This window comes from Canis lupus, chromosome 34 (genome assembly GCF_003254725.2).
Source record: "Canis lupus dingo isolate Sandy chromosome 34, ASM325472v2, whole genome shotgun sequence".
NCBI classification, from domain to species: domain Eukaryota; kingdom Metazoa; phylum Chordata; class Mammalia; order Carnivora; family Canidae; genus Canis; species Canis lupus.
This window is the reverse complement of record NC_064276.1, coordinates 12,027,204-12,049,407: the sequence shown is the minus strand read 5'-3', so window position 1 is coordinate 12,049,407 and position 22,204 is coordinate 12,027,204. Positions and strand designations below refer to the sequence as shown.

The 22,204-nt window shown below is 48.4% G+C and overlaps 1 protein-coding gene across 1 annotated transcript in view; it reads left to right on the top strand.

Annotated features, from left to right (window-relative positions):
• The first annotated feature begins 642 nt into the window (after window positions 1-642).
• PLEKHG4B (pleckstrin homology and RhoGEF domain containing G4B) overlaps window positions 643-22,204 on the top strand; it is a 76,159-nt gene continuing 54,597 nt past the window's right edge. The window contains exon 1 of the mRNA XM_025451273.3: window positions 643-779. Within this exon, the coding sequence (XP_025307058.3) occupies window positions 738-779 (42 nt within the window). The 5' untranslated portion in view covers window positions 643-737. The remainder of the gene's footprint in view (window positions 780-22,204) is intronic.

Below are 22,204 nucleotides of genomic sequence, written 5' to 3'. Positions count from 1 at the left end.
AGGGGGTCTGCAGGGGGAGGGGGTCCGCCCCGCGGGGAGGGGGTCTGCAGGGGGAGGGGGTCCGCCCCGCGGGGAGGGGGTCTGCAGGGGGAGGGGGTCCGCCCCGCGGGGAGGGGGTCTGCAGGGGGAGGGGGTCCGCCCCGCGGGGAGGAGGTCTGCAGGGGGAGGGGGTCCGCCCCGCGGGGAGGAGGTCTGCAGGGGGAGGGGGTCCGCCCCGCGGGGAGGAGGTCTGCAGGGGGAGGGGGTCCGCCCCGCGGGGAGGGGGTCTGCAGGGGGAGGGGGTCCGCCCCGCGGGGAGGAGGTCTGCAGGGGGAGGGGGTCCGCCCCGCGGGGAGGAGGTCTGCAGGGGGAGGGGGTCCGCCCCGCGGGGAGGGGGTCTGCAGGGGGAGGGGGTCCGCCCCGCGGGGAGGAGGTCTGCAGGGGAGGGGCTCCCCCGGGGCAGGGGGTCTGAAGGGGGAGGGGTCCGCCCCGCGGGGAGGAGGTCTGCAGGGGGAGGGGCTCCCCCGGGGCGGGGGGTCTGCAGGGGGAGGCGCTCCCCCGGGGCAGGGGATCTGCAGGGGGAGGAGGTCCGCCCGGCGGGGAGGGGTCTGTCCCCCGCAGAGGAGGGGCGCTCTCCGGGGCAGGGGTCCGCCCCGCGGGGGAGGCTCCGGCGGGCGGGCGGGGCGCCGGGAGGGAGGCGCCGGGCAGTGTCCTTCACGGGAACGTTCCCTCCGAGGTGGGACAAAGGCGGCGCCAGCATGGCTCTCAGCGCGGCGCACAAAGGCTCCGGCGGCGGCAAGGTAGGGGCGGCGGGGAGGGCTCCCGAGGGCCGGCGCTGCGGGAGGGGAGTCGCTTAGAGACCAGTTTAGCGCCCCTGGGCCTCAGGCGGAGGAGCCGGGTGAGCCGGCTCTGCGTTCGCGCGGCCGAGGGGTGCAGGGGCGGGTGTGGAGGGAGCGCACCTGTAGGGGGGCTGCTGCGCCCCCGGCTTCCTCACCCGCCGCGGCCGCGGGCACCGGCCCAGGGGGCGCCGCTCACTCGGGCGGCTGGGACGCGAGCGCACGGCCGGGTTGACTTTTACGTCGGAGCTGGGTCGGCGGCGGGGAGGACGGGGCCTGGGGGACAGCAGCGTCCTTTCAGGGCGGGGAGGTGGCTAGACGCGGCTCTGGTCTCCTCGTGGGAAAGGCAGGAGAGTGTTGTCTGTCTCCTCTTCCTCCTGCGAAGCTGGATTACAGAGCTTTGGGTGTAATAACTACGCTCTGCTCCTGTTACCAGCAGCACTTTAACTTCAAGAGTTCAGTTGGTACTTTCAGGTGTCTAATTAAGAATGAAAACCTATAATTAAAAAATTAAGTTAAATGTAGTTGAAACTGTGCATAATGAATAGCTTACGACTCTGCTGCTCACCCTAACCCGAGCTGAGCTCTGGGCAGGGCTGGGAGCCCCTGGAGGAGGTTCTCCGCGTCAGGTGCAGATTTCAGAGTGCTCCTACTGAGGTCTGGCTTCCTGGAACCCGCTTGGGAGGCCCCGGGATCTCTGGGGGCGGAAGGACCTCGAGATGTCACTCTTTGGTCTCCGTGAAAATACACTCAGACTCTGAGATCCTGTACAGCAACAGGTTTCCATCCACGGTGGGATGGTGTCTGTGTTGGCTGCGCTGGGCGTCTGACACTGAGGTAATAAACCCACTTCTGATTCTGAGGCAGCACTACATTTTAACCTCACTGTGCTTTAGGGGACAAGTGGGTGGCCAGGTGGGCCCGGAGAGGACAGCCCTGAGCTTTCTAGTGGGCGGCTGGCCCTGGGTACCAGCCAACCTGTGATTGTCAGGACAGCCTTCATCATTCTATGCCATTTGTGTGGGCCTGGTCTGAAATGGCCTTTGTGAACCATGGGCCTTTGTGTCTGTGGCAATCCTGGGTGGTCTCCAGTGAATGCTATATTACTTGTGAAGCATCCCAAAAATGCCTGTCTAAGGAAATAAAATCGGCCCTGAATTTGCCCCGAGGCTCTCTGAGGTGTGTATTCACTGGTTGTATCATCCAACCAAACACAGGAAACCCCAGATTCCCAGATCTCAGCGTTTTTGGTGAGAATAATTCAAGCCCAGTTCACATGCCACCACTTCCCTCCTTCCTCAGAACCTGCTGGTTACCCATTTCACAGCCAAGAAGCAGCCCTGAAGCAGTGGTTTGTCTGTCCACGCAGCTGTGCCCTGCAGCAGTGAAGCCCTACTCAGGATCAGTCAGTTCTGGCAGCCTCCTCTCCTCTATCCCTCCATCCGTCTATCCCAGGTGCTCACTGATCCAGCAGATAAGAGTGAGCCCAGGTGGGTCTGACCTAAGGGCCCAACTGACACTCCTGAGAAGGTGGGGGGCAGAGGCGTGGGCGGAGAGGTGGCATATCCTGTCCTGTATGTGTTGATCCTAAGGCACCTTGAGAATCTGCAGTCCTATGATAAGAAGGCATCCTGCCACAGCCATCTACCCTACAAGGGCTGTGGACGGTAGGTGCCTGTGGCATGAGAAAGAGGCTCTGGACCCTGACGTGGAGCCTGGGGGACAGACCTGGGATCTTGGAAATTTGATGTGCACCCACATCTACCCTCTATTAGCTGTGGCCCTTTGGCTTTATAGTTCAGCCTCTCTGAGCTTCAGTCTGTTCATTTATGGGAATAAGACATGGCCTTCCTACCTCAGAGTACCATATGGGTTCACTTTAAAGACGGATGTGTAGACGCTTCCTGGAAGGTAACCTGGCTCATCATTCAGTGCCCCTAAATTGAAGACTTCTGTACTGAGAGCTAGAATGCCTTGCCAGGTGTTTCTAGGCTCCTCAGTTCACAGCTAGGCCGAAATTCTTAGAGAGCTTTCAGATACTGTCAGACGAGTGTCTGACCTTACAGAATTTTCCCCAACATTGAGAAAATCATACCGTGCAAAAGATACTTTGTGGTAAATTTCTTTTACATGACTTTAAGACATCTTATGTTTCTACGACCTGAAAACAGGGATTAAATCTAATGCCTACAGCAATCTGGGACATGAATTAATTTGAAGTTCTGCACCAGAGTTGTTCAGGTCACTGAGGTAGGAAGTATGTGCACTTCCCTCAAAGAAATACTACCTGTCTGCAGCTCCCCAACCGAGAGACCCCCAACCCTGCTACGCATCATCCTCAGAAAGCTCCCCTGGTCATCCTGCCTGGACCTCCTCTACAACCACACACCCGCAACCCATTTCCTGCTTGGCTTTGCCATGAGAGGGCTTCCATGGGAGAGTCTGAGCCAGTATCACCTCGTGCTTGATCTTTGCCGAATGCCTGTCTTCTCTAGTGCTTATAACTTAGTACATGGCATAACTCGGCAAATACTTGTCACATGATGGTTACCCTCCCCCTCTTTCAAAACTCATTTTCATTCCCCTGCCCAGCCCTGACCTTCTGTGGGCCTCACAGATGCAGTGCCTGCCCTGTGGGATGCCGGTCTACTGCTTCCCACCTGATCCAAGCTGACATCACTGCCTGTGACTTTCAAGAACAAAAACAACATCCTCAGATGGGAGCAGTTGGATTACAGTTGCATCTGGGAAACCTTGTTCATCTACGTGTGATATAGTTAAAGCAGGTCCAAGACAGTTATAGGGAAAGGCTTGACCAGATCCCGTGTGAGGTAGTGAAGGTGCTGTGTGTGTGTGTGTCTTGGGGTGGGGACAGTGGTGCACAGAGCAGAAGAGATGCCTGAATTAACTTTAAATGAATGGAAAGGACAGGCTGGAGAAGGTTGACCCATCCCTTCACTGCCCAGTTGGGGAATCATAAGGTGCTTTTGCCTGCAGAGTGAAGAATGCGGAGGGACTCTGGGATCTCTTTGGCTCTGTCTCTTGCTAGGATGAGACATAGGCACCATGGCTGAGGGTTCATTGGTTGGGGATGCATGCTCTGCAGCCAGAGTTCCAATCCTGGTTTCCCCACTGAGTGAGTGGGCAGACAAGCCCACAGAATAGGGATGATAATGCTATAATAATGTGCTTAAAACAGTGTCTGGTTAGGGGCGCCTGGGTGGCTCAGTCAGTGAAGCGTCTGCCTTCAACTCAGGTCATGATCCAGGTTCTGGGATCCAGCCCCGAGTCAGGCTCCCCTCTCAGCAAGAAGCCTGCTTGTCCCTCTCCCTCTGTTCCTCCCTCACCCCTCACCCGCACTTGTGCTCGCTCATGCTCTCTCTCTTTCCCTCAAATAAAAAAGTCTTTTAAAAGGAAGCATCTGGGATATAGTAAGTGCTCAATAAATGTTAGCTATTACTTTGTGATTCTATGACAGAGAGGGAGAAAGGTTTTCCTGCAAGTAAGAGATAAAAAGGATTGAGGTTTTTTGTTTTGTTTTGTTGGCTTTTTTCCCCAAATCACTTAAGGAAAAATATCCAGTGAAGTTATCTTCAGGGTATTTTGGCGCCAGGAAGAGGAGTTACAATTATAATTATATACAAATCACTTAAGGAAAAATATCCAGTGAAGTTATCTTCAGGGTATTTTGGCACCAGGAAGAGGAATTACAATTATAATTATATACTGTTTTAACAATATAATTGGGTATTTTTTAAAGAAATTTTTGTAGAAGTGCCAAATCAATAGGCCACGGACTCCACTTGAGTTCAAGGGTTCCATAGCTTTCCTTATGGATTATTCAGAGAGACTAAAGAACACATCATTGGGATTCAGTCAGCCTAGAGCACCGCACTAGGTAACAGAGTGAGCATTTAGTTCTCAAACTGATATTTGTGTGTTCAGAGACTGTGACCTTCAGAGACCCAACCCAGCGATGGGGTCAGAATATAACCTCTCCTGAAACCACATGGGAGAGCTGGGAGGGTAGGGCAAGAGTAGCAAATGAGGGAAACAGATACTAGCACAGTTTCTGAAAAGTTCTGGAACCTTTTTTTTTTTTTTAAGATTTATTCCTTTTTTTGAGAGAGCGAGAAAGAGCATGAGAGCACAAGCAGAAGTGGAGAATCTCCAGCAGACTACTCGTGGGGCACAGAGCCTGAGGTGGGGCTCAATCCCACAACCTTGAGACCATGACCCAAGCTGAGACCATGACCCAAACCAAAACCAAGAGTCAGATACTTAGACTGAGCCACCCAGGCACCCCTGGAACTAATTTTTTAAATAGTATTTTTAGATGAAATTCACATAGCATAAACAGTTTCTTTTTTTTCTTTTTTTTTTTAAGTTTCTTTAAAAAAAAAAGATTTTATTTATATATTCATGAGAGACACAGAGAGAAGGTAGATAAGAAGCAGACTCCCCGTGGGGAGCCTGATGCAGGACTCGATCCGAGGACCCCAGGATCACGGCCACAGCCGAAGGCAGATGCTCAACCACCGAGCCACCCAGGCACCCCTACAATAAACGGTTTCAAAGCAAACATTTCAGTGGCATTTAATACATTCCCAGTGTTGTGCAGCCACTACCTCTGCCTAGTTCCAAAACATCTCTTTTACCCTGAAATAAAGCCCCACATTCATGTAACAGTTCCTCCCCATTCCACCCTCTGCCAGCCCCTGGAACCACTAGTGTGCCCTCTGTCTCAATGGATTTACGGACTCTGAATATTCCACATAAATGGAACCATACTGTGTGTGACTTCCTTGTTGTATTGAAATATATATAACATACACTTTATACATACAAACCAAACATCATCACAACCCCTTCTGTCCTGTGACTCTGAAACTCTGTCACTATTAAACAGTGACTCCTATTCTCCCCCCAACCCCCAGCCCCTAGCTGCCAACATTTTACATTCTGTCCTCATGGTTGTGACTGTGCTAAGGACCTCATATAGTTAGAATTGTGTAGTATTTGTCCTTTTGTGATTGGCTTATTTAACTTAACATAAAGTCCTTAAGACTTTATCCGTGTTGTAGCATATGTCAGAAATTTCTTCCTTTTTAAGGCCGAATATTATTCCATTGTATGGATATAGTACAATTTGTGTTTCCATTTATCTGTTGATGGACATTTATACTGTTTCTGTCTTTTGGCTTTTGCAAATAGTGCTGCTGTGAGCATGTGTTTACAAGTTTTAATGTGTACAATATTTTCATTTCTTTGAGTACATACCTAGGGGAAGAATTTCATGTTCATGTGGTAAATCTATGTTTAACTCTTTGAAAAACCACCAAATTGTTTTGTTCCATCTGTTGGTTGTCCTTTTACTTTCTTGATAGTGTATAGTGCACAAGATTTTTATTTATTTATTTATTTATTTATTTTAAGATTTTTATTTTTAATAAAGTTCAATTTATATATTTTTTTCTTTTGTTGTTCATGCTTTTGCTATCATATCTGAGAAACCATTGCCATCTGCAAGATCATGAAGATTTCCCTTTATGTTTTCTTCTAAGAGTTTTATTATATTAGTTCTTTATTATATTATTCAGTTCGTTGATCCAATTTAGTTAATTTTTGTGTATGGTGTGAGACAGGGAGCCAATTTTATTTTTTGTATAGGGATATCCACTTTTTCCAGCACCATTGTTGAAGAAATTATTTTTCTTTATTGAATAGTCTTGGAACCCGAGTTGAAAGCCAATTGACTGTAGTTGTTTAGGTTTATTTCTGGATCTTTAATCCTTTCTTGTTGGTCTGTGTATCTGTCTTTATGACAGAATCACACTGCTTTGACTACTGCAGCTTTGTAGTGGGTTTTGAAATCAGGAACTTTGAGTCCTCCAATTTTGTTCTGTTCATTCAGGATTGTTTTGGCTGTTCAGGGCCCATCGCAATTCCATATGAATTTGAGGATTGTCTTTTCCATTTCTGGAAAAAAAAAGCCATTGCAATTTTGAGAGAGCTTGCATTGAGTTTGTAGATTACTTTAGAATAATATTGACATCTTAATGTTAAGTTTTCCAAACTGTAAACCTAGGATGTTTTTTTCATTTATTTAGGTGTCTGTAATTTCTCCCAGCAGTGTTTTGTAGTTTTCTGTGTTCATCTTTCATTTCCTTTGTTATATGTATCCTAGGTAACACTCACCACTGTTATTCAACATAGTACTTGAAGTTCTAGCCACAGCAGTCAGAGAACATAAAGAAATAAAAGGCATCCAAACTGGTAAGGACTATGTAAAACTCTCATTATTTGCAGAAGACCTGATACTATATATAGTAACCATAAAGACTCCACCAAAAAATGACTACTACTGATAAATGAATTCAGTAAGGTCGCAGGATACAAAATCAATGTATAGAAATGTGTTGCACTTTTATACACTAATAATGAAGCAGCAGAAAGGGTGGCTCAGCGGTTGAGCGTTCTGCCTTCAGCTCAGGTCATGATCCTAGAGTCCTGGGATTGAGTCCTGCATCAGGCTCCCTGCATGGAGCCTGCTTCTCCCTCTGCCTGTCTCTGCTTCTCTCTCTCTCTCTCTCTCTCTCTCTCTGTGTGTCTCATAAATTAAAAAAAAAAAAAATCTTTAAAAAAGGTGAAATTAAGAAAATAATCCCATTTGCAATTGCACCAAAAATAAAATACCTAGGAATTCACTTAATCAAAGAGGTGAAAGACCTGTATTCTGAAAACTATCAAACACTGATGAAAGAAATTGAAGGTGATACAAAGAAATGGAAAGACATCCTTTGCTCATGGATTGGAAGAATAAATATTGTAAAATGTCTATACTACCCAAAGCGATCTACAGATTTAATGCAATCCTTATCAGAATACCAACAGCATTTTTCACAGAATTAGAATAAACAATCCTAAAATTTGAATGGAACCACAAAGAACTGAGTAGTCAAAGCAATGTTGAAAAAAAAAATTCAGGGAAATCATAATTCTAGATTTCAAGTTATATTACAAAGCAGTAGTAACTATGGTACTGGCGTACAAATGGATACATAGGTCAGTGGAATGGAACAGAAAACCCAGAAATAAGCCCACAATAATATGGTCAATTAATCTTCAACAAAGAAGGAATGAATATCCAATGGGAAAAAGACCATCTCTTCAACAACTGGTGTTGAGAAAACTGGAGAGCAACATGCAAAAGAATGAAACTGGACCACTTTCTTACACCATACACAAAAATAAACTCAGAATGGATGAGAGACCTAGATGTGAGACCTGAAACCATAAAAATTCTAGAAAAGAGCACAGTCTGTAATTTCTCTGTTCTACCATAACAACCTGTTTCTAGATGTGTCTGCTGAGGCAAGGGAAATAAAACCAAAAATAAACTATTGGGACTCCATCAAAATAAGAAGTTTCTGTGTAGCAAAGGAAACAATCCGCAAAACTGAAAGGTAACCTGCAGAATGGGAGAAAATACTTGCAAATGTCATATGCAACAAAGGGCTAGTACTCAAAATACATAAGGAAGTTATACAGCTCAACACCCAAAAAACAAATAATCTGATTACAATGGGCAGAAGACACGAACAGACGTGTCTACAAAGAAGATATCCAGATGGCCAACAAACACGTGAAAAGATGCTCAACATCATTCATCATCAGAGAAATGCAGACCAGAACCACAATGAGATCCCACCTCACACTTGCCAGGAGGGCTGAGATCAATAACATAAGAAACAACAAGTATTGGCAAGGATGTGAGAAAGGGGAGCCTTTATGCATTGATGGTGGGAGTGCAAACTGGTGCAGCTACTCTGAAAAACACTATGGAGGTTCCTCAAAAAACTAAAAATAGAACTACCCTACAATCCAGTAATTGCAATACTGGATATTTACCCACCAAAGTGAGAATGTTAATTCAAAGGGAGACAAGCACCGCTCTGTTTATTGCAGTATCATTTACAATAACCAAACTATGGAAGCAGCCCAAATGTCCATCATTTGAGGAATGGATAAAGTAGAGGTGACATATATATATATATACAATGGAATATTATTCAGCCATAGAAGAAAATGAAATCTTGCCATTTGCAGTGACAAGGAGCCATGGAATGAGCAATGCAGTGGAAGGAGCTAGAGAGAATAACACTAGGCAAAATAAATCAGTTAGAGAAACACAAATACCATGTGATTTCACTCATATATGGAACTTAAGAAACAACAAATGAGCAAAGGGAAAAAAAAAAGAGAGCAAGACAAACCATCAACAAATTGATGGCTGCCAGAGAGGAAGTGGATGGGGAGTGCATGGGGAGATGGAGGAGGTAGAGAATAGGGATTAAAGACTTTTCATTAAAAAAAAAAAAAAAAGACTTTTCATGATGAAAAATAAATAATAAAAAGAATGAATCTTAGGTATTTTATTCCTTCTGGATGCTGTTATATAATAGAATTATTAATTTCCTTTTTGGATTGTTCATTACTAATATATAGAAACACAACTGATTTTGCCTGTTACTCTTGTACCCTGAAGTTTTGCTGAACTCATCTATTAGCCCTAGGTAGCTTTTTCTGGATTTGCTACATATAAGATCATGTCATTGACAAATAGAGATCATTTTACTTCTTTATTTCTAATTTGCATTCCTTTAATTTCTTTTTCTTGACTAACTGCTCTGGCTAGAACTTCTAGGGCAGAATTGTATAGCAGTGGAGAAAGGGGGCAGCCTTGCCTTGATTTTGATCTTAAGGGAAAAGCTTTTAGTCTTTCACCATTAAGTATGAAGTTAGCTGTAGATTTTTATAAGTGCCATTTATCATGTTGAGAAAAGTCTTCTCTATTCCTAGTTTTCTAGATGCTTTGATCATGAAAGGATATTGGATGTTGTCATATGCTTTTTCTGTATTATTTGAGATGATCATGGGCTTTTTCCTTTGCTTTATTAATGTCATGTTTTACACTGATTAACTGTTGCATTCCTGGGATAAATTCCACTTGGTCATGGTGAATAATCCTTTAAATAATGCTGTTAAATTTAGTTTTCTAGTATTTGTTTTGAGGATTTGGAATGAGTTTTATAACTCTGCTTTTATTTATTTTTTTAAAAGATTTATTTATTCATTCATTCATTCATTCATTCATTCATGAGAAACACAGAGAGAGAGAGGCAGAGACACAGGCAGAGGGAGAAGCAGGCTCCATGCAGAGAGTCTGATATGGGACTTGATCCCGGGTCTCCAGGATCAGGCCCTGGGCCGAAGGCAGCACTAAACTGCTGAGCCACCTGGGCTACCCTATAACTCTGCTTTTAAATGTCATTATATTGTACAAGAATGTAACTTTTAAAAATGTAACTTAAGAATCTTAAGACTGTAACTTTTACAATTAGAAATGACCTTTTTAAGAAAAAAGTTTGTATTTAAGGTAAAAATACAAAATTGGTAGGAAATCGGCAGAAATTTAAATCTAATTTTTAAGACTTCAAAATGTAGCTAACTAGCTGACTAGAGAAAAATAGTCAATAGAAGGTCTGTGTGAGGTTAGTTCATATAAAACGTTTCAGTAGTGCCTGACACTAGAACCCATGTGTCAGTGTCCCTCATGTTGTCATTGTAGGATGTATAATTAAGCATACAAAAGGTGCTCTTTTCCCCTCCTGTAATATTATTCCCCCCACCAACCATTACCGTTTTCTTGTCTAACAGCCCCTGCTAGGCTATGAACCCAAGACATTAATCTTCATATCCTTCATGGTGCTTAGCGCACAGTAGGTATTCAGTGAATGCACTTTGGTGTTTAGTGTGTAGAGAACAGTGGATGCCTCTGTGAGCAGCTTCTAATAAGAAAGAGCGCAGACAAGGAGGGAGGAGACAGGAGAAACAAAGGATTGATTCATTAGGACCAATGGCTGGCCATATCACTTATTGTCCAAATTGGAACACTTTGAGGGAGAAAAGAGAGGTAATGCCAGGACCACAGGTGAAAACTCCCATTGTCTGGGAAGCCCCTGATGGGGTCACCAGCCTGACTTAGGTGTCACTGACTCCTGGAGACAGTGGTCTAAACAACAGGGGTAGGTCCCTGCTGTGGATGGAGGATGCTCGTAGACTGGGGGTGGGGGTGGGGTGCTGTAAGTCCCACTGAGTACTTCCAAGCCAGACTGTGCAGACGTGCAGACTACACAGCCCCCAGTGAGCCACTAGCATTGTCGTGTGGAACCCACTGGTGCCTACAGAGCAGGCATGGATATACCCTGTCCTCATGCACTGGCCCCCTGGTGAGGGCTTTGCCAGCTCCAGGCTCCTGTGCACTGAGCCAGGCCACTGCCAACAGTCATGCCTCTTGTCAGTGTATTCCCGGAGCGCACCTCTGCCTCCTTCCCTCTGTCCTGTGTTTGTCCTTTGTGCTCCAAGGTCTCCCTCCATTCTGGATTCCTGAGAGTCAGTAAGCCACCCACTGGACCCATTCTAGGTGTGGTTGGGCTCCAGGCTCCAGCCTCATCCTTAGACCCAAGATCCACAACTGTCCCGTCCAGTGTGCCTTCCTCTGATGCTCTCTTGAGCCCACGTTTGAACCTCAGGGACCTGTTCACGTTGCATACAACCAGCTCAGCCGTGACTTTCTGAGGCAGGGCGACTGTGAAAAGCATGATTTAGCACTCCAAGCACATTTGTCATGAGTTTCTCATTAGAATAACATTTTGTTGTTCTCATGATGTACACAGAGTTTGCATTTTTCCCCAAAATACCTTAAATTGTGCTTAATGAAACTGCCGCGTGCATCTGCCTTCCTGCATTCCAGCACAGCCTCATCAGATGTCCCTTGGAGCCTTCCTAGCCAGAACTTCTGCAAACTTGAAGGCTTCACCCCAGCCTCTTCTGGGAGAGACAAAGGTGCTTCCACCTAGACCCAGCACCTATTCCCAAACAATCTAAAGCAGTGTCGGCCATCAGCCCCTGTCCCGCTCAGTCTAAGATTGTCTAAATCACCAAGTCCTTTAGGAAAAGTACAGGAATCGTTTGTCACTTAAAAGTGTATGTGTGGTTTTCCATTAACACCACATTGGAGCCCTCTCACCTTAATGGCTAAAATGAGATGAAGATCTGGGCACCAGCGAGCTTCAAGCCACCTTCAGCCTGAGAAACACTGACGTCTGAGGGGGACTTTTCTAGCATGTCTGTGCCTCACTCAGGCTGATTCCTGACTCTGGTCACAGCTGAGGCTGAGCCCTCTCACAGGATGCTCCAGAGAGATGTTAGGGTAGCGTCTCTCACCTACTGGTGCAGGTGCACAGCCTATCACTCCCACCTACCCGGTTTGCGCCTCTCCTCTGTTATCTGTGGTGGGATGTATCTGAAAGTATAGAGGACATGTGTCGTCGGTGACACAGGTGGAGGCTGCTGTCAGGTGTACAACTCAGAAAACTAGTTTCAGCCCTCCCTCAAGAATAGTAGTTGTTTCTCTGCTGGACCTGTGTGGTAAAAAGTGGGGGAGGTCAGACAAAGGCTGGCAAAGCGGCTGGACTCAGACAACAGGGAACTCACCGTGCTCTTCTGAATGGCTTGTTTGACTCAATTTCACAGTGAATAACATTAGACAACACAAACCTTAGAGGGAATAGATGAGGTTTCCTCTCTATACGTGAAGAGCCACGCATCTGGTTGAGCAGACACATTTCAAGAGCACTTTTTTTTCCTACCGAAGGATTTTCCAGGTACATTAGGTGGGGAGAAATGCCTATTGTCACTCATTCCCCTAAAGAACTACAAGTAGGAGTTAGGGTTGTGTGCCTGTGCCTCGTGGCTCACTTGTGCTCTGCAGCAGACCGGGGCTCCACGCAGGACCCGGTGGGACAGTTAGGTTTGGTGGCATTAGGACTTGGGCTGGACATTTTCAGGTTGGCACAACCTTTTCTGGTCTTGCCACACTGTGTGTGAGGAGTGAACAACACGCTTTTCCACCTGAAAGCACGTTTCAGCATGAAGAAACCAATCTGCGCTGATTGGTCAACGTCCCTCTTGCACATTGGTTATTAATCACCTTCAGAGAACTAAATTCAGCCAAAATGTCTCAAAAGCCAACATTTCACTGTCAGTTTCTATTAAAAAAATGAGCTTTGAAGTTTTTCTAAGAACTTGTGGAATGGTGTTACCTTTATGGAATAATTGATGAATTACATTTCTGTTTTACAAATGAAGAAACCGGATGTACAGAAATATGGGTGCCCTTGGGCGGTGGTGCCACAGCCAGCGTAGACCCCTGGGTGACATTTACAGAACCCCCCTGACCCTGTTCTCACGTTGGGCCCCGGGACGCAGCTCACCGCCTCTTCGCTGGCCCCTGCACATAGGCCCCTCCAGCCCCTCCTGGGGGCTGTCTCATCCTGCCAGCCCTGCCTCCCTCCTGCCTGACCTCCCTTCTGCTGCTCTGGGAGGGTCTCTTCCCCTCTCTGCTGAGGGCAGGACTGCATCGCAGGGGAGCAGCAGAGTGGAGTCACTCCCTGGCCGCTGCTGGCATGAGGGGCTCCGAGCCAGGGCGAGCCTTGGTGTGCGACCTTGTGTCTGCAGCTGCTTCTGCCCTGGTAACAGCCAAGTGAGCATGTGACCCCCAGCCTGTGCTGTGCTTGAGCTTCCCGGGTACATAACCACCTGACACGTGCTGGCACAAAAGGTGCATTCCAAGACCTCCAAAGCTCCCAAGGGAAGGAGTTCCCTCATTGTATGTGAGGCTATTAAATGCAAAAAAGGATAATGAGAACTTAAAATGATGGCTTTTAGACATTTTTCAAGCACTTGACCATGAGTAGAAGTTAGTAACACTGGCTGCCCCCTCAGCTGCAGGCTGAGATCTTTGCCCACCTCAATGCACATGTAGAATAAAGCTGCACCTGAACAATTAGTGGGAACTTGAGTGTTGAATCCAAAAATGGTGCTGTCACAAAAGCCCTCAGTCCTGTGGCACCTTCATCCAGAAATGTCCCTGTGCTGGAGCCGAGATCCATCCCCAGCACACAGCAAAGGAGAGTGGAGGCTTCCCTTTGTCCACCCACTCATGTCCCTTGGCTTGCAGGACTTCCTTCCTTGAGGTAGGGTCAACAGAGTTTCTTGAAGGGCCAGATGGTACGCCCAGAGGCTTCAAATGACTGTCTGGTCTCAGTCCCATGCTCAGCCCTGCGTTTGTGGCACAGAAGCAGCCACAAGCAGTATGTAGAACAGGGCTGGCCGAGTTCCAATGCGACTTTATTTGTGGGCACCCAAAATGTGAGTGTCATATAATTTCCACAGTCTGAACTTGTATTCTTCTTTCGTTTTTTTTCCAACCACTGGAGTCGTGCTTTGCTGACCCCTGAGTGTTACATAGAGACCAGAAGGTAGACAGAGGAGCTGGGCTGACCCCAGGATGCCCCCACACCTCCAGGTGAAATCCTGGGTGCTCCTACTGGTGCTTAGAGGCTAAAGAGGTAGCTTTTCCTAAGAAAGCCGGGTGGAAGATTCTGAGTGTGTCTGGTAGACAGAGCATCTACCAGAAGACAAAACCTCTTCGGGTTGCCCGGGTGGTGGCTCAGCCCTCAGTCCTCACAGCCACCTGATAGCTCTTGCCCCACGTCGGGCGAGGAATGTGTGGCCCCAAGTAGAGTGAGCGGGGAGCACGGGCTGGCACCCCTGTGTCCCAGGCAGGGACCTGGAGGCCCACCCAGTGGCCCCCACTGATGACTCAAAGGGCAGGGGAGGGAGCTCTGGATTCTTCCTTCAGAACAGCCTTTCAGCAGCCGCACTGTTCAGCCCTGTGTCCCAAGCTCTTACACGGCTTGTCTGGGAAGCTGGGACGAGCGGGAGAACATACAACAAGTTTTTTTTTTTTTTTCTAATTTGAATTTTTTTTTTAATTTATTTTTTATTGGTGTTCAATTTACTAACATACAGAATAACCCCCAGAGCCCGTCACCCATTCACTCCCACCCCCCGCCCTCCTCCCCTTCTACCACCCCTAGTTCGTTTCCCAGAGTTAGCAGTCTTTACGTTCTGTCTCCCTTTCTGATATTTCCCACACATTTCTTCTCCCTTCCCTTATATTCCCTTTCACTATTATTTATATTCCCCAAATGAATGAGAACATACAATGTTTGTCCTTCTCCAATTGACTTACTTCACTCAGCATAATACCCTCCAGTTCCATCCACGTTGAAGCAAATGGTGGGTATTTGTCATTTCTAATGGCTGAGGAATATTCCATTGTATACATAAACCACATCTTCTTTATCCATTCATCTTTCGATGGACACCGAGGCTCCTTCCACAGTTTGGCTATTGTGGACATTGCTGCTATAAACATCGGGGTGCAGGTGTCCCGGCGTTTCATTGCATCTGTAACTTTGGGGTAAATCCCCAACAGTGCAATTGCTGGGTCGTAGGGCAGGTCTATTTTTAACTCTTTGAGGAACCTCCACACAGTTTTCCAGAGTGGCTGCACCAGGTCACATTCCCACCAACAAGTTTTAAAAAGAACGTGGTGGAGCACAAGCTGCCTGGCAAGTCCTTGCCCCAGTGGATCGGACATCTGAGGGGGAGGAAAGGCAGGAGGTGGCACCACAGCCACAACCCACACAGAGGCTTGGGGGAGGCTGTGCTGGCAGGACCCCTGCACGCTTCTGAGCGCAGAATGACAAACGGGTGCTGTCCGGACACTCCGCAGCAGAGACTTATCTTAAGGGTTTTCACTGGTCGGGACCCCTCGGCCCCCATTGTCCCCGGAACGTGAACACCCCTTTAGAACTTCTGAAGTCAAGTGACCGTGTGTTTTGCGTTGGGTCAGTCGTGTGTACATTCAGAGAAGACATTTTCCAGGCTGTGTTGGAACAGCTGTGTTCTGGGTGTCCCTCTTCGGCCGGGTGTGTGGGTGCAGCACCAAAGCCTGAGCCCTCAAATAGCTACTTTGCTTGGCATTCTCTGGATTTTCATTTCTCCCTGAAAACTGGAGAATGTTGGCACCCAGGCAAAGCAAAGGCTATGGATGATGAAGCTCAGAGCTGAGATGCTTCTGGAACACTCTCAGCCTGGAACATTCCCGGAGATGCAGTGGAGACTGAGATAGGCCGAATGCACCACCCATCCCGGGGCCACCAAGCCGGCAGAGTGGAGATGTTTCTGCTCCATCCCCATCCCTTGGGGCCTGGTGTCCCCAGGAGGCCGCTGAGGACCAGCTCCAGCTCAGGATGCACTACAGCTAAGTCCCTCCAGGTGTGTCACCAGACACTTGTCCAGGAGGGCCCCTGGATAGAGGCGGCCACCCCCACCAAAGTGTGCGCGGGGGCTGCCTGGAGAGGGGCAGGGCCGGTCAGGATGTGCAGGTTATGCTGCGTAACCAACGACCCCCACGTCTCAGTGGTCAGCACGGTGATGATCTGCTCATGCTACACGCCTACCATGGTCACCACGTCAGTTTTACCCTGTGGTCCAGCCTCATGGAACAGCGACTCTGGGATGGTCCCCAACTTGTGGGAGAGGGAAAGGTACCGTGTTGGAGCACGAGCTGGCTCGCAGAGCCTCTGTCAGAACCCGTATCTGCCACTGTCGCCATCTTGTTGTCACATGGCCGTGCCTGCCGCCAATGGACTGGGACTTGCCATCCCCCAGGGAGGCCGGGATTCCGTGAACGGCAGCCCACCACAGAAGGGTAGCTCTGTTTTATGTCAACTCGGTACTTTGCTGGGATGCAGACAGGTGTTTCCTCTGTCCAGCATCATGAAGAACAAGTGTCCCTCACAGGGATCTTTCCCCATAAATGAAGTGTGGTTTTAGAGCCCAAACGATTTGTGCCAAACATTCCCCATCTGTCTCCTCTAAAGATCCTGCAGACACATTTCGTGATGTAGCACAGCTCCATGAATGCAGCGGGGCAGGCCACCTGACGTACAGGCCAGAAGCAGACTCCAGTTTTGGAGACACAGAATCAGAGGACAGCCAAGTGCTGAGTGAGCGGTTCCAAGCTTCAAAAAAGGCTCACCAGGGTTAGGAAGGCCAAGGAGTGTCTGTAGAAGGGTGAGGTGAGCTGCAGTGGCCCAGGGGTCAGAGCCTGGGGAGCACTGGTCCAGGAGAGAAGCCCCAGCCCTCGGGTGGCAGACAGCTGCCTGGACTCAGGAAGGGCCCAGAAGTGAGTGGAGAGTCAGCCACATGGAAATGCTGACCCACATGGAGGTATACACAGACCAGGTGTAGACGGGCTAGATGCAGACCGGCTGGCACATCAGCAGAGCAGAGGAGGCGAGGCTTTCTAGACAGGATTTCTTTGATTCAAAGGTGGTTCCTGGGTCTGTGTGCACAGGAAACCAGAGATAGCCATCAGCACCCTTCAGGAAGGAGGGCCCTTATTAACAGGGCCTGAGTGGCTGTAAGCAGGTCGGCTGCTGAGAGCTAGCCTCCTGGGGAGTGTGGGTTTCACACCGGCCCACACAGGGCTGAGAAAGTGGCTATTGATGGAAAGTGGGACAGGGATAGGCCTGACGTGGGCCTCCAGCCCCGGGGCCCCTGTTTGGAGGGGCTGTAGGAACAACTCTGGAGTCCCGCAGGGGGTGCCTGCAGCCACTTGTACCTCCTGACTTAGTTTATGAAAGCTAGCCAGAGGCAACGCCACAGTGGTAGGTTTAAAGGCCACCCTGACTTTCTGGGTAGAAGTGCCTGGGTGAGGGGCACCCCTGTGTCCCCCTCTGCAGAGTCCCGTCCCAGGCTGCAGTATCTGGGGTATCCCCGGGACCTGGTCATGGGGCTTCAGGACAAGATGAGCTCTCAGACCAGATGAGGGGCCTGAGCGACCACCACCCCACCCCAGCCACCCACCGCAGCCTTGCCAAAGGTGGGCAGGGACGATGGTGCTGCCTTAGCACAGCTGCTCAGTAATTTCCTGACCCCACCTGAGACCTCATGCCGAGTATCTTGTGTTCCTGTCCTCTTGCACCTGCCCCACTGTCCTCAGGGTGTAGGGGCCCAAACGTAGAGGGATCACCCACAAGGTTGGGCAGTGGGCCCCTGTATCATTGGGAGTGGCTCCAGGGAAGTTGTCTCTGCAGGGGCTGTGCTGGAGCCTTTGATGTTCTAGCACCTTCTATCCCATGAGGGGGTTGACCACCAGCTCATGACTACGCCGGGAGAGCAGGGTGAGAGTCTCGGAGCCCCATTTGTGCGCTGCCTGCTTGGGGATCTGGCTACCTAGCAGGCTCTCGTCTTGGGGCGCCCTTCTCTAGGAGACAGGAGTGGTACCTGCAGGGTGCCTCTGCAGACGCTCCGGTCTTCCTGATATCCAGGTCCACCCAGCCTGCCGACAGCCCCTCCCACAACTCTGTGGCTCTGCCTTCAACCCTCTTTAGGGATGTTGTACTTGAGTGAAAGTGTAAGCCTCCATGATCAGTCTTTGCCAGGCCAGCCTTGGCCCAGTGCCTCCAGCCTGCTGGGCCCTGGACGGGGCGCCCCTGCTGTGTCCTTGCCCTGTTCATCAGCTGGCCTTGTCCTTCAGCTCAGCACCAGGTGAGAAGAAATCACCTTTGTTTTGACATTTAGCATGTGACCTGTCCCCTGGGAGGAAGAAGCAGGCCGTTTGCAGCTGATGCACAGTTTAGAACCAAACATCCAAGCATTTTTCTGACGTCCCTGAGACTGGCCCCCCCAGGATGGGCACCGAAAGGCCTGTGAACCCCTAGCCTCTGTCTTCTCATCTGCAGTACATGTGAGGCCTGGAGGGCTGCAGGGAGAGCCCGTGCGCTGCGGCTGGGTCATCTCCTGTGGGCCGGGTGCCAGGAGGGACATGCTTACTCATGGGGGTTGCTGGCAGTGTGAGAGACAAGGGTCTAGACTTTAAAATTCCCCCAACACTCATAAAGTTTTACCTAAAGTTAATTGGAAAAATAAATCCTTTGAAGAGTAGAGCCCTGAAGTGTTTCTCCAGACGTAAACATTTTCCGTTGTTAAAATGCAAAGGCAGTCCTGCGATCGGCCCAGTAACAACACACTGATTCACAGTGCAGCAAAATGGTGATTAAGTGCTTTGTACGGGTTCTGCGTGCTCAGTCCGCTATTGTACGTCGGCAAAGAATTGCACTTTAAGCCACAGTAAGACTCAGGATCAAGTAAACAGGCGAAGGTCCTGGTTTTGAAGTCCGCCCAAATCTGTGTGTGTTCCTCTGGTCGAAGTGGGAATCCGGTCGTGAGCGAAGAAACCAGTCCTTTACCGTCAACAACGTGATGGCACTTGCCTTGTCTGCTTTCTTCCCTCCTACTTCCGCACACCCGATGGCGTGCCAGATTCGGTGAACGGGTCAGTTGCGCCCTACAGAGAACAGGCCCAGGCGGAATTGGCCAGAGGTGCCTACGCAGACATTCTCCCCGACCCTGTGGCTACTCCCTTCTCTTCCTGGGCAACCAAAGGCCCAGGAACTGTTTTAAGGATTTGCCCCTAATTTTCTCATGACTCACCACCAATCTACCCCCAACACACACCTTCAGATGCCGTCACACACTGGCATTAACATATATTTTCCCTCACAGGCACTTACCCTCACACACACTTTCTCTCTCCCAGTTTCCCTCCAACACACTTTCCCCTCTCATACGCTTTCCCTCACACACTTCCTCACTCACACACACACTTTCCCTCACACGCATTTTCTCACTCACTTACCCTTTCCCTCACACACACATTTTCCTTCACACACATTCTCTCTCTACACACTTTCCTTCACACATACTTTCTCACTCACACACTTTCCCTCTCACACACTTTCCCTGACACTTTCCCACAAACACACACTTTCTCTCACACACACTTTCCCTCTGACACACTTTCTCACTCACACACATTTTCCCTCACACACATTTTCTCACACTTTCCCTCATACACACATTTTCCTTTGCACACATTTTTCTCTCACACACACTTTTCCTGACACTTTTCCTCACACACACTTTCTCACACACACTTTCCCTGATGCACATTTTTCCTCTCACACTTTCACACACATTCTCACACACTTTCACACATAATTTTCCTCAACACATTTTCTTTCTCACACTTTCCTCATGCACACTTTCCCTCTCACACTTTCTCTCACACACACTGTCACTCACACACACTTTCCCTCACACACACCTTTTCCCTGACACCCACTTTCTCTCCCATACACTTTCCCTCACACACATTCTCTCTCACACACACTTTCCCTCACACAGACTTTTCTTTACACACACTTTCTCTCTTACACACACCCAGCTCTGTAAACACTTTTTCCTTCATTCACACACTCAGCTCTAACACATACACACTTATCCCAACAAACATTAACAAAGAAAATATTACACATTTTCTTAAACATTAAGGATGTTAAACATTCAGGATGATTGAACTTTACCCTTTTTAGTATATGTGCTGCCGAAGCGAGCACTGAACTTTACCCTTTAAGAGACTGAGATAATTTTCTCTTTTTAAGCATTTCTTGTGGAAATCTTCCTAAAATATACTATATTCTTACCTGTTTTCTTAAGCTGAATTGAATGTATCAGGTGATTTGGTTTCATGGTAATGTGATCATTTTGCCCCTCTGCTCTCAGGATCATGTATATCTGCCTCCTCCCTCTTATAATTTGTGTCTCTTGAAAGAACTAAATTGTTAGAGTTTTGTGAAGGTGGGAATGGCTGGCCTGTACTGTGCACATGCCACCATGCTGATGAGCCTGGGATGGCCCTCAGGCTGCGCCACCCTAGTCATGCGGTCTGTTTATTTGTCAGACCCTCTCTTCCCATGACCAAGAATGGGCACCATGTGCACAATGATCGGGGAGCTCGTGAGGCTGTGACCCTGAATGCAGCAGCACATGCTCTGCTGTTCCGGCTCACAAAGTGCACAGAGAGGCAGGTGACAGCCAGGAAGGGGCTGTGCTGACAGTTACTTCGGGCACATTAGCATAGGCTAGAGAAATGTTTCCTCTGGCTTGCCCGAGGCTTCCTCAACTTGCCCCGGGAAGTGGCCTCTGGGCACACAGACAGCTTCCCTTGGGCAGCTTTTGCCTGGACCAGGACCTGGGCGGGGATGGTGCCCAGAGAGTGAGAGCTGGTGGAGGAGTGCCCCCCAGGCCATGTGTTGGAGCCTCACTCAGTGACGGTAGGAATCACTGGGCAGAGAAGGGGCCAGGGAAGCTGTGGGATCCCAGAGATCTCAGCAAGTATTGCCCATCTCTTCCTCAAACGGGGCAGTTTTCAGAAAGTGAACGGGTGAGGTGGAGGCTGGGAGACCCACTGAGGGGCTGCTGATGACAGCTGGACGTGAGAACGAGGGCCCACCTACGAGTCTGGAGGAGGAGCCGGTCTGGACTTGGGTATCCGCACGGCAGGAGTCCCTCTCTTCCTGGGAGGATCCACAGTTTGCCTTTCACTTCCTCCGACATAGGTCATTAAGGACCTGCCCTTCCACTTCGCCAGTTTCTTTTATCACAGTTAAGTGTTTGCTTCAGATCTCTGTGAGGAACATCCTATTTGGGGCATGGTTCTTGCTCCTGGCTCAAGACCACCTCCATCCTTCCCATGGGTTGGATGGTCACCGGTGGCTAAGGTGTGACTTGAGTTTTTAGACATCCGACCATCTTGGCATTTTCTGGACAAAATGAGTAGTTAGACAATTCCTAATGAGTGAATGGCCCTGTCTGGTGGGGAAAGCCAAGCATGTGCAGGGAGCGGAGCAGACAGAGACAGACACAGGGAAGCCTGTGTGGGTGCCTCAGCCACCCCAGTGCCCCGCTGTGCTGCACAGTGGTGGAAGCTTCCAAAGGTGAGCTCACTGCAGCGCACACCTCCCTGGTTGCTGTGCATCCTGGCCCCTCAGCGGGACAGATGGTCTGAGTCCTTACCCACTTCAGGTCCAGGAAATTCGATGTTTTGTTTTCAATTTCTTTAGGAAATTATCTGTATCGTGAGCTGTTCAGAGGAATCTCGGATGGAACCATTGTCCCTTTAAAAATCGGTTTCAAAATAAATAAATAAATAAATAAATAAATACATACATACATACATAAATAAAAATCGGTTTCACAATTTTAACCACTTTGACTTTTAACTGTTACTTGTAGCCTTGCTTTTTTTTTTTTTTCCAAATAAATGAACCCTGTGGTATTTCCTCAGGAAATGTTACATCTAAAAATAGCATTAAACATCTTTTGAACTAAAAGCATTCTATCTTTACATAAAATTCCATTGCATTGAAACATAAGGAGGAAATCAGGTATCAAGGATACTGTTTTCAGAATGACCGAATGGGTACAATTCTGTTTTTTTGATAAAGGGTGCCCTATTGGTTGTTGTTTAAATATTTTAAGAATTATCAGTACAATTAAAATGT